Source organism: Ciconia boyciana, chromosome 1 (assembly GCF_034638445.1).
Source record: "Ciconia boyciana chromosome 1, ASM3463844v1, whole genome shotgun sequence".
Classification (NCBI taxonomy): Eukaryota; Metazoa; Chordata; class Aves; order Ciconiiformes; family Ciconiidae; genus Ciconia; species Ciconia boyciana.
Window position 1 is genome coordinate 38,054,951 of NC_132934.1, and position 13,063 is coordinate 38,068,013.

General features: G+C 43.1%; 1 protein-coding gene across 3 annotated transcripts in view; it reads left to right on the top strand.

The window, feature by feature from the left end:
- The window catches only part of SRGAP1 (SLIT-ROBO Rho GTPase activating protein 1), a 153,570-nt gene that overhangs the window by 68,582 nt on the left and 71,925 nt on the right, over positions 1-13,063 (top strand). For all 3 annotated transcript variants that reach the window (XM_072862809.1, XM_072862827.1, XM_072862817.1), the window contains 2 exons: positions 6,578-6,773; positions 10,133-10,295. In XM_072862809.1, coding sequence (XP_072718910.1) covers positions 6,578-6,773; positions 10,133-10,295 — 359 coding nt within the window. The remainder of the gene's footprint in view (positions 1-6,577; positions 6,774-10,132; positions 10,296-13,063) is intronic.

Consider the following 13,063-nt stretch of genomic DNA (forward strand, 5'->3'; position numbering starts at 1 on the left):
TTGATGTGGATTCTTTGCTGTTCTTTTGTATGCTGGTGGTTCGCAGAGCTGATTTGTTCAGCTGATTTGGGCAGTTGGATGGCAGGAGAGCATCTGCTCCTGCAGCAGGAGGTGAGGGCTGGGTCAGGCTGGTGAAAGACCTTGCATCAGACCATCGAGGCAGAGGAGGCATCTTGCGCTTTGCTCTCTTCTCTTCTGGTTGGCAGTGTTTTTGTGATGAGCTGGGCTTTTACTGTAGAACAAAACGAAGTTCCCTGTCCTCTAAGCAGTAGAAGGTTTTGTCCTCAGAGTCCCAGCTCCTGTGACCAGAAGGACTGGTATGTCATGCTCAAGTTTTGGTACAACATAGTGCCAGCGCTTAGTTCTGGGTGCAAAGGAGCAGCTGCCGCAGAAGCAGTGGCACTCAAAATGTGGTGCAGGCAGACTGCCTGCTTAAACCCACGGTCGCTTGGCAGTAGCGATGTGGCAAGAAGTGTCCTGCCAAGTCATGAGCTGGCGCGCTGCCCTCCATTCAGGCTTGGACTGTAGGCAGCCAAGTGACCAGCAGCTGTGGCTGCGAATAGCAGGAGGGCGTTAGTCCAAGAACAACAAGAAGAAAAGCTTCTTCAGCTACGTATAGAGGTTTTCTTGGCTCTTCCAGACAAGTCTTACCATTTCACGGGGAACTGGAAAGTGGAAGGTGCCCTAATGCAGCAACCCCTTTTGGATCTCATCCACTGGGATCCCCCAGTTACATGGTCTGGTTGGGGGCATGTTGTTGCTCAGTCTGTGGCTGCAGTAGGTAGGAGTGTGTTTGCTTGAATGTGTAGAACGAAGTTTGCGGCTGCAAGGAGAGAGTATGTTCTTTCTCTGCTCTCTTTGTTTCAGCAGGACAACTGAAGCGACCTGTGAACAATTGTCTTCACCCTGCAAATGGCTTCTACACCAGCTTTCCTGCTAATGGCTGCACAAGGACTGTTTTTATCTTTAAGTGTGCCAAAGTGCTTGAATGAACGAGGTTTACAGTTTTTAAAGGGGTTGACAGATGTCAACAGGGACTTCAGATTCCTGACCCTTTGTACAGCCCTTCAGATACTAGGCGTGATTCTCACTGCCCATCCATTTCCACAGGGTACTACAGCCTGGAGATGTGTTCTGTCAAAGGCAACCTCAACCACATCTCCAAAAACCCCCAAACAAACAAAAACCCTGAAATGAATTATCTGGGAAATGGCACGAAGCCAAACAGTAAATTTAGAGCTGGGGTGTGCATTGCAGAGGTTTCACTTTAAGTGGGAACATGCATAAATCTGTATGCTCAATGTCCTAAGTGAAATTGGCTGGGGGGTCGAAGAAAGTCCACGAAAGTCCTGCCTTCAGAATCTCAAGGGCATCACTGTCTATGCAGCCGCACTTCTTACTTGTATGTTGAATACAGGGAAGTGATTTCCACCAGTTTGTCATAGAAAGTTAATGTTGTGGGACAGGCTCATGATCTATTTAAAGGCATTTCTGCAGCAGCCTGCGAGATCCTCACCCCAGCATCTCTCATCAGCTGTCAGGCTGGTGGAATTTCCTGGCTTTTGAAGTGCTTGTGGTCCGGGAAAATGGCAGCGAGGACCTGGAAGAGAGCGTGAGCCAGACTCCCTGCCGACCACAGAGCTTCCCTCACCATTTGTCATAGAAAGACTTAAATAGCTTTCTAGCCATAGCTCTGAGAAATAAAAGCTTGTCCAGCACTAGTACCTTTAGGCTGTGTATCTCAGAGAGGAGTATCAGTGGCTGGGCCACCGCAGGGCTGATAACTCAAAAAGATGACAAAGTTGTAATGGTTTGGAAATACAAAGTCTAAGACATCATATATCATCCTCAGTGCTTTTGATGAGTCATTTCTGAGTGTTTTAAAACTAATCTGAAATTTAATTTTTTTTGTGAAGGAGGTATTTAAAGAAAGATGAGAGGCAATACAGGTTTGTCTGAAGTTACTGAACAGATAAAGACCTGCAAACATAACTGTGCCTCGTGAGAGCCTATTTGTACTCTCAAATAATTCTGACAAGCTGCTTGCTTTTATAACCGTTCACAGGATGGGGCCCTGGGGCTGTTTATATAATTATCCAGTAATACTACTGGATTAATGTGTCTGCATAGTTTGTATATTGTAATCATGACTTAAATATAGCTCAATGCCGGGCAGGGTGAGGCAGCAGGTGGGAGGCTTGCAGTGCAGCCGAGGGGGTGACCAGGGAGAGGTGTCTGGCTCTGCAGCACCTTCCAGAACTTTCAGCAAACACCAAAAACCATGCCAGGGCAGCTCTGTGAGCACAAAAGTTAATTCCACTTAAATGGGAGTTAAGGGTGGCAGGCTGCAACAGCTCTTGGGGTGGCCCGCGTGGGAAGCAGCTCACAGCAGTGTAACAGCACCACGAAGCATTCATTGGAGTTGCTTTGGTCGAGAGTTGGTAATGAGGGATCACAGTGGTCTGGAAAGTGTCTGAGGGCTGACAGACTAGGCACAGCTACTACAGCGTCGCATGGCGGGGATGTGGGCGTTGCAGTGGGGAGTACTGCGGCGAGGCAGCAGTCTGCATGCAAAGTGTTGGTCTGGCAGCGGGTTAATTTGGTTAATACTGTGTATTTATGAGGTGTCCGGCTTCTGAGGTCAGGAGGGGGTTTCCAGTGGCTTTCTAGGATGTTTGATGGAGCCAGGTGCTTTGGTGTGTGTGGAAGCAAAGGTGACGAGTTTTGTTCCTTGCTGGTGTGTGGCTAGCGTCATCGTTGTGTGTCACATCGCAGTATATCTCACCATGAGTGCCTTCAGGTGGGGCACTGCCCTATAACTGTTTCCACATATCTTCTCCAGGGTAATATGGTGTATTACTGCAGTGCTATATAAGTCATTATTTGTAATACTGTACTGTGTGCAAAGAGGTAACCTTGATGAGTTTATTTCCAGTTATGATTTGGGTGATGTCAGTAGTTCAGCTTTATCCACTCTGTACTAAACTCTCAAAACAGCTATAATCTTGTCTCCTTTTGTTTTTCATAGTGCACTGATTTAACCTCTTGTCAGGAGAAAATAAAGATTTGTTGAAAGGTTAGAGTTATATCTTGAAGGCCGCCACAAACAAAACCTAATTTTATATTTAATGCAGTAATTCTAGAGGATGGTGTCAATGAGGGCATAATTGAAATAATTTTTAACATGAAAATCTTTAGAAATAAAACTTTACTCAGAGGTTATTGATTTAATTACAGTCACATTAGCTGCTTCCTTGCTTTAGTCATGTGTGCAAATCTTGGACAAAGGGTGCGGGGTGGGGGGGGGGGGGGTACCACTTTATGTGAATTCGGTCTGTTCAAGCCGCAGTGTAAATGGATGGGATTCCTTTTGAACCAGCCCTTGGCCAGAAAACCAGTGAGTGTGACTCAAAGCTGCTCTACAGAGAAGGAGAAGGTGTTAATTCATCCAGGGTTTAAATGTGCCTGTTCCTGGCACAAAATAGCCTGGCAATCGTTTGACATCAGCCACCCGCAGAGCAGCATAGGACAATGTCATTGTCCATTACAGCTGGTATCAGTTCGACTTTGAATTTAAATGTGCCAGCAAAATAGAGTAAAGACAGGCACCCTTCTGTTGCCTGCTGCACCTGTCACCGTATCTGTGGAGTTTGGGCTCTACTGGTTTTTCATTTGGCATCTTCTCGGCGTATTGGGTATTTATTTCTTTGAATACAGTGCAACAATTTTCCATGCCGCTCTTTGTAGCCCTAGGGAAATCACACGCGTGGATTGGTTAAAGAAGATAGTGTTGCCTTGGTGCACTTTTCCATAGCAGTAGGTAATGGGTAGTCTATGTTCATTAATAGTACTTGGATAGTTGTGATGTTGTGATGCACAGCCGCTCAGGCTGGCTGGCAGTTATGCCAATGTTTGTTGGGGGTTTTTTGTTAGTTTTGTTTGTTGTTGTTTTTTTTTAAATCCACAGCTTTCTCTTATCAGAAAGTGAAAATCACAGCATTTGCTGATCTGGTTTCTTATTCATTGCCATCTCCTCAGCCTGCCAGTATGGCATTACACATGTTATTAGTAAAAGAATTAAAAAGTGCAGGAGGAGAAGGACATGAAAGACTGGAAGGAGAACTGCTATGCTGAAGAATCTTCTGGACAGACTCTGGTCAGCTGGCACAAGCGGGATGTGCATCTCCCCTTTTTCTCCTCCAGCGGGAGGCCGGAAGCTCAGCCTTTTGGAGCCAGCATGTTGTTTCTCCTTGCTGAGATTCAAATAGCCAGAAATTGGGGAACTTCCTTCATAAGGCTGCAGTCCCCCTATACCCCTAACTTACCACCTTACTCAGAGTTTGGACACCTCCAGCCACCATCAGCTTTCAGAGATCATGATCCAATTTTGTTTTTAATACACAAATTTGAAGGAAGCCGCTACTGTCCCCTGGAAATCCAGACAGCATCAGAAAGCTAATGCAATTTCTCATATTGTATCTGTCGTCCCTTGTTCATTGTTTCCTGTATCTCTATTCATACGTTCCTGTTTCTAAAATCTTTCTCCTTCCTGTTGCTATGGTAAAAGCCTGCCTAAAAAGGAAGAATTATAGCAGCAAGATCCACTGACCTACAAAATAATCAGAACATAGTTGCTCTGCTTTTAAAGTAAATGGTAGAAAATCTGTAGTGGGAAGGGGAGATGGCCAAAGTACAAGGATGATGTACATGGATTTGGATTTAGTCAAAACTCTAGCTTATGGGCAAAATTGCTGCTTCTGATCTGTGAATCTGTACAACTGGTTTCCTATATGCAGGAATTTTCCATGATTGCAATAGTAAAAGTAGTGGACACCCAAAAAAAGCAGTCTTGGGTTTTTGTTTCTGTTAAAAACCTTCCAGCTCCAATGTGATTTTCTCCTCTATGTACATGAATGTCATTGATACAGTGTTGTATTACAGTGGCTCATCCTTGCTGGAGGCATGGTCCTTTTCCAACGAACTGATTTGAAATGAAATGAAAACCAAACCATGAATTTTTTGGTTCACCTCCCAGACTATAAAAATGGATGGTGTCATTAATGATTAACACAGCAGCTGGTAGCTCAGAGGAGATCTGGAAGAAAACACTGCAGTGTCTCCCTCCTCCAGTAAATATATTGGCTTAACAGTTTTCTGTGCTCATCCTACCTTACTTCAGTATACACATTTGAATCCCAGCAGAGTGGATCTCTGCCTACCTGGTTTAAGATCAGTAAAGATGCATTAGTTCATAGTTGCATCAGATAATTTTTTGCAATGTTATTACTACTTACTGGTTTGCAGTTCCCTGTGATGTTAGCAGTGGTTTTTAGAATGCTTTTCTATTTTGAACCAGTGAGGCGTCTAAGATTTCCAACATTTTCTTACCCACAGCATGGTTACATCATTAGGAATCAAGTAAAAGTTCACAACAGTTTTGCATTTACATGGACATCACTTCTGGCATATTATTTTGCGATTGATAAGTCCTTGTAATAGCATTGAACTGTTTAAAAAGTCTATACACATATTATGGTCGCAAAATGTTTACTCCTGTGTTTACTCCACAATGTTGGATTACAGCGTGCCTGGGCAGCTGACAAAACTCTAATGAACCAGTCTCTCAAAAGAACCAGAGGGATGTTTTTAGACTAAGTGTTCCCAGAATGTGATTAACTGCTTAGCACTCAAGAAATAAAAGTGCTAAAGAAAAAAAAAAACTAAAAGAAAAACCCTACCACATAGCAGTTGTGCATATGGCAAACAGCATATGATACAATAGTGGTAAGAAATCTGGAGGCTTTTGCCTGATACTCTAGCTGATCACTGTGAGCATATATTCTCTTATAAATGGACTGATTTTGTTTTGTGTTAATAAATACACCTCAGTCTCTGGATCCTTGTGCAAATTTTCAAATAGCTATCTCTAAATATAGGTACACTTTTTCTTCTATATTTACTGTAAAATATCGGTGAACGCATGTATAGTACACCAGTTCCCTCCCTGGCAGAGGTGGGGCAGATGCGGAAGCTCATCTGTGCACAGTTATGGTGGATAATGCCTCCAGAGTTTATCACAAGGTTGTTTCCATGGTGTACATGATGATACCAACCAGCATGGTCCACCTGTCAGTCAGCAGGCTGATCCCAGCCCAAAGGGGGCTTGTTTAGCCTGACATTTTTCAGGGCAGCAGAAGGAGCTGCTGCTCAAATGGTTGCACAGCACCTCCTGCAAGGAGATCACTCAGAGCCAGATGTTGTACTTATGCCAGGAAGAGGATGGAAGCAAAGGAGGAGGCAGGTCTTCTGCTCACATGAGCCCAGCAGAGTCCTGAGCCTTTGCCGTAGCTGTTTGTGAGACAGACAGTGGGTGGGAGGACGCTGTGGCCTGGGGCATAAGCGTGTGGTGGCAGAAGTGAGAGCTGCCGCTGCTGCGTCCCACCACAGGACCTGAAATCCAGATCCAGCTGGTGTAGCTGCAGAGGCTGGAGTACACTGGAGCGTTTGTAATTTTGGTTGGTAACACAATTCTCATTTGCTTTCACTGACCTGAGTGGATATGTGCTTCTTCCATTAGAGATCCGAGCTCAACTCATCGAGCAGCAGAAATGCCTGGAGCAGCAGACTGAAATGAGAGTGCAGCTTCTTCAGGATCTGCAGGATTTCTTCCGCAAGAAGTCGGAAATAGAGATGGAGTATTCCCGAAACCTGGAAAAATTGGCAGAGAGGTTCATGGCAAAAACAAGAAGTACAAAAGACCATCAGCAGTACAAGTAAGAGAGGTCTCCTTCCCCCTTGCCCGCATGTTAACCATTGCTGGAGTGCTATGCCACTCTTTGCTTCTGCTGGTTTTGAATACTGCTAGGTTGAGTCCAGGTTCAAAGACACATTTAAAACTCCCACCCCTATTTAGCAGCATAGCAGTTCTCATTGCAGTTGAAGGTAGCTGGGTGCCTAAATACTGTTTTGTTGATTTGGCGCTCTTCAATTATTCATGTCAGCTTCTGACAAGTTTCTTCACTTTCTTAAAAGGTAGGCTGCACATGTATTATCCCTAAGCTACCATACAGAATTTAAACCACCCGGAATACAGCCAGTATCTAGAAGAGATGCAGAGCCCCAAAAGGGCTTGAAAGCTGTGTGCTGATCTGTTGCAGTGGAGTTGATAGGATTTGAAAGTGTCTAAATAAAGGTCAATCACCATTACAGAAAAAAAAAAGGACAGGAATTTTGGCAAAAAGGCATTAAGAAAGAAAACTATTTTGATTTGTTGTTGCATGTGAACTTGTGCTGCCTCTTGACCCCTCTTATTCCTGAAAATGAAGATGATGTGAATGTTATGCCTTGCTTACAATTTAATGTATCCCTTTCATGGCATAGTAGCTTGTGTGCAAAACAAAAGTGGTCAGTAGTATCTGGCAAAATGTGCATCCAGCATGTTTCCTAAAGTGTTTCAAATGCATTACTTGTTGGCATAGTCTCGTCTGGTTATTTTCCTGACTTGAGCTGATTAATGAATGCATTTGCCTGGCCCTATTATGCTTAGGGGTATAAACCAATGTTTTGTGCCGGGTCCTGCACTTGGGTCACAACAATCCCATGCAACGCTACAGGCTTGGGGAAGAGTGGCTGGAAAGCTGCCTGGCGGAAAAGGACCTGGGGGTGTTGGTTGACAGCTGGCTGAATGTGAGCCAGCAGCGTGCCCAGTTGGCCAAGACGACCAATAGCATCCTGGCTTGTATCAGAAATAGCGTGGCCAGCAGGAGTAGGGAAGTGATCGTGCTCCTGTACTCGGCACTGGTGAGGCTGCACCTCGAATACTGTGTTCAGTTTTGGGCCCCTCACTACAAGAGAGACATTGAGGTGCTGGAGCATGTCCAGAGAAGGGCAACGAAGCTGGTGAAGGGTCTGGAGACCAAGTCTTATGAGGAGCGGCTGAGGGAACTGGAGTTGTTTAGCCTGGAGAAAAGGAGGCTGAGGGGAGACCTTATTGCTCTCTCCAACTACCTGAAAGGAGGTTGTAGAGAGGTGGGGGTCGGTCTCTTCTCCAAGTAACAAGCAATAGGACGAGAGGAAATGGCCTCAAGTTGCAGCAGGGGAGGTTTAGATTGGATATTAGGAAAAATTTATTCACAGAAAGGGTTGTCAAGCATTGGAACAGGCTGCCCAGGGAAGTGATGGCGTCACCATCCCTGGAGGTATTTAACAGATGTGTAGATGTGGTGCTTAGGGACATGGTGTAGTGGTGGACTTGGCAGTGTTAGGTTTATGGTTGGACTCAATGATCTTAAAGGTCTTTTCTAACCTAAATGATTCTGTGATTCTATGATTTATGTTTGTAAAACTGAAAAATAAGTACTTCTTGCACTGCCCGACAGCGTTGTGCTAGAGATACACAGACAGAGCTTTTGTTTCAGGAGAAAAGTCTTTCAAACACATTTGGCAAAGGAAAGGTTAATCCAAATACAGCTTGCACAGTTCAAAGAGCAGTAACATATATTTCTTAAAATTCAATTAAGTGACTCAATGATTCCCTGAAATAACCAACATGTGCATATGTCACCACTTCAGAGAGCGCCCTGGCTTCTGTTCAGCTTGTGGCAAAATCTTTTTGCCTTGTGCATACAAACATCTTTCCTTGTTCTTAAACATGTGTTAAATCCAGACTGGCAGATGTGCGCGGAGGTCATGACTGGCATCCTGCCTTTGGCTTTGTTCTGCAATTCTCTGCTTTGAGAAGAGGTTGGAGCAAAACTCACTTTAACTGGTGGTCCCCCGTGCTGTTCCCACCATTCCCCCAGAAGAGGCAGGAAGGTCTGTAGGATTGGCTTTGGGACATGCAGAAACAGTGAGGACCGCGTAATATCAGCATGGCCCTTCAGGGGTGCTCGTGTTGACTGACCTGGCTGATAAAACCCTGAAGCTCCTTGCTGTGAGTAACACTGTTAAGATGTCCATCTCAAACAAAATGGGGAAGTTTCCTTCACTCACCTCTGATTCATAGCAAAGCACTGATGATTAAGAAAAGGCTTTTGTCTGTTAATCATTCGTTGTTGCTTTGATTCTGGGAGTGAAACCTAAACGTAGACAATTAGATGAGGAATTAAAGGGCTTATTTCTAACAGTGAGAATAGTTAATTATTAGAACAATTTACCAAGCGTTGAAGGAGTTTCTCCCTCAATTCATCACCACCTCTGTCTGTTACATCTTCACGTGCTTGATCATTTTCACTATAGGAGAATCCCTGCACAAGAGAAAAAAAAAAAAAGAGCAACAAGTTTCTAGAGCACTTAGTTGCAAGGCAAACTTGAAATTAAAATTTCAACAAAATCATAAGGCAAATTTTATAAATAGGTTTTTGTTGTCTGTGAAAAAGTTGTTGGACTACATGTATTTTTATTTTGCTTTGTGTAAAAGAAATGAGAAGCCATCTGGGATTTCACTTTTTGCAATATTAAAAACTTGGAGTGGGCCTACAATACGAAAAGTCTGTCAAGGAAATTCAGAACTGGACCGCTGCGGAAAAAGTCCAGTCCTGCTGTTTGCCTTGTAATTGAACCATCTGGGACTGGCAGTAGCAGTGTATTTGAGTGCTGTGAATTTATGAATGCTGATCACAGAATATGTATGCTTGTGGCATTTCCTTCTACTTTTATAGCAGTTACACAAATCCATTGCAGCGAAACAGCTACACCTGAAATTTTGCTCATGAAGGATTTGGGATGTGCTTGCAGTGCTTGTTTATTTCTAATGTCAGAAATTAATTACTGTTACTCTTTCAGCAGTGACCTTTATTGATTTTGAATATTTACATGTACTCCATTTGTAAGCAACTGTAAGCTTTGTGGCAAGATTTTTTTTTTAATACTCTCAGGTGGCTTGCAGTGTTCTGAATCCTTACACTTTGTCTATATTTTTGTATCCATGCCTCATGGGATTTGTAGAATTTGTCTTAAAAGAGTGATCTGAAGCTTGCCTAACCCAAGTTATTCCAAGAACAGATTGACTGACTGTTCAAAAGCAGCCATTTTTACATAACAAGTTATGACTGTAAATGTCAGGGAGATGTTTGTGTTAATAATGTAACTTTTTCGTTTCTGTACATAATACATGTGTGTATCTCCTCCTTAGGAAAGACCAGAACCTCTTGTCACCAGTGAATTGCTGGTACTTACTCCTGAACCAAGTGAGAAGAGAAAGCAAAGACCATGCAACGTTGAGCGATATCTACCTGAACAACGTGATCATGCGGTTCATGCAGATAAGCGAAGACTCCACCAGAATGTTCAAGAAGGTAATGCCTCTCCTGCAGTCCTCCAGCCGGGCTTTTAAGATGCATGAGGGAGGCAAAAGTGTCCTAATAGGTAGCATTTGAGGAGAAGATTCAGCACATGTAGCATAAAATCTGTTTTAGCACACATATAAATTCTTCATGACTGTTCTGGCGGAGCAAATCCTTAGTGCTGAAATGCCTGGGAACCTGCTGTATATGCTGATGACCTTAGGAGCTGAATCACAAATATCCAAAAGGCAGGGAAAAAAGCCTGTTCTTCTCCCAAAAGCATGCTTGTCTACCCATGCAGAAAGGAAACAGTTTTCGCTTAGGACTCCCAAAATAGTAATGCTGTATTAATGAATTATTTGTAAAAACGGTATTTCATTGTAACTCTGTCATGAGAGAAACGGATTCAAGCCGAAGTAAGGGTGTGCCTTATAGTGCCTTGGCATAAAGATGGTAGCATATACTGCGATTATCCTAAAAGTGTTTCCTTTCCTTCCCAATATTAAATATGGACATACACTTTTGATAACATAACTACTTCTATTAGATCATTTAAGCATTGTGTCTGTACATGTTTGTCCTTGTACATCCCCATTATGTGTTTTCCTAACACATACAATATGTAAATCCCTGTTGTGCTAAGCAAGCACTCTAGGCAGCCTTAGTTTGAGATCTACATAATGTGTTTGCAGTCATTGTTATAATATTCTGAAATAAAAATAGATTATAAATGCATAGCCATCAGTCACAGCGGGATGCTGGTAGGCAAGCGTCATACAAAAATGAGTTCAAAAAGAATAAAGGTTAAAGAATGTAAAGCGTGTGACTAAATGATGGCAAGGGTACCAGATTAACGTTTTTGAAATAGGGAACTGATTTCGCATAGGACCACAATCCTAGATAGATAGCAATGAGGTGGGGAGAAGAATCATTTAGGGAGCACATAGGTTGTACTTGGAGGAAAAAAGTAAAAACATTAATCACATTTATTGGCATGCATTAAAACCTGTAACAGTAATAGAGCTGAAATTTATAGTTTCTCAATCAGTAATGGTCTGTTCATATAATATGTCTGATGCATAAAACTGTAGTTCACAATCCACTAAACTTGCTAATACAGAAGATTATTACAGAAGTTGAAAAGATAATGGGAAAAGCAATTTAAGAGTGCTGCAGTACTGTCTATGTGGAGATATCTCAGACTTGCTTGGCCCAGTATAAATTTTTTGGTATTGAACCTGGAATAGTTTTTCAGTTGTTTATATCATATCTCAGAAATCTCTTCTTCACTAGGTCTGCGTTATTAGACTAGCCTGTTTGCTTTCAGTGTAGTTCAGTTCTTTAGCACTGGAAATCTTGCTTTTCCTTCCCTTCTCTCCAGATGGACTGTACAAAAATATCTAGATAAAGTTTCCATGGAGAAGTGTGTGTCCTTCTTCATTCACTCATAACTTATTAATGGAGATTGGTGCAGCTTACCTCTCGGAAGGAGGAAAATATCTGGACGCTTTCAGTGCATTAACGGGAGGTATCTTGTCACAACTTCTTGACAGACTCGTCTCTTTCCTCCACATCATGTCCAGGAACGTGCAACATTTCAAATTTTCTTTCTAGCATGGCTTCTTGAAGAAGAGCAAGCAGCTGCTCTTGCTTTTTTATTCCTAACTTGCATCTTCTACAGGGGAAAGAAGAGAAAGGAAATCGAGGGAGTCCTGCTGTGCATAACCTGGAGCTCGTGTTAGTGGAGCCCAGGTCCTCAGCAGCCCTATCCTACCTTTCAGCAGGGTTTGCCAGCTGACACTCAGCAGGACAGTGTCAAACAGCTGTTAGCTGAGGTGGAGCACGGGCAGAGTGAGCTCACCAAAGGCTGTGTGAAGGCATCTGAGCCAGGCCTGGTAATGTGAGGGGAAGGGTGGCAGGAAGACCAGCGGCACCTCAGCATGGTGTAAGTGAGCTTCACGAGCACGTGGCCTGAATGTGGCAGCGGTGGTTCACCACTATTAATTTTGAGAACTTACTTTTAGGACTTCAGTCTGTCGGGAATCAATACTTGTTGGAGAAGGTTGGTATTTCCACTGAGTCCCAGTGTGCACAGTTCTTGCTGTGGTGCTTGCTGCAGAGTACTGGTGATTTATTTGCTGTTAGTTCCCAGCTGCAGAATTGATTATAGCTTGAATGATGATGAAGTTCCAGTTTCTCTTCTGTGAAAAAGGAAGGGAGTTATAAAATGAAGTGAACAACATTGGACAAAGAGAAAAAACAAGACCTGTGCAGGAGGTGAAGCTGTTAGCAAATTGTCTTGCTTTATTGATGAAGAACATAAGCTGTCTACATCTATGTTTAGCCCAAATGGGCAGCTTCAACCATAATGGTCTTTAAAGGTCCCTTCCAACCCAAACCATTCTATGTTTCTGTGATAATTTCTGTCAGATGTGAATGAGCAGTCTAACAAGGTTCGTCACAGACTGTCCCAGAAATGCTTAATGGATGTCCATCAGGCAACAGAAGGAACTTAGGTGCAGAACACCTGTCCTGTACTACAGTCCCCCTTGCAGACAGAGGTCACAGGAGCAAAGAGAAGGTGCATTTAGAATGAGAAAGGTGCATTAGAATGAATCCAACACTCTCCTCCATCAAACTGTATTCTCCCCAAAGAAAAAGGTGTGGAATTTGTTGGAACATCAAATAGATTTGTGGAACATCAAATAGATTAACCAATTTCTGTCACTTTCTGTAGGCTACTTTTGAAAAAGACTGGATTTGGAAAAAAGTTCTGTCAG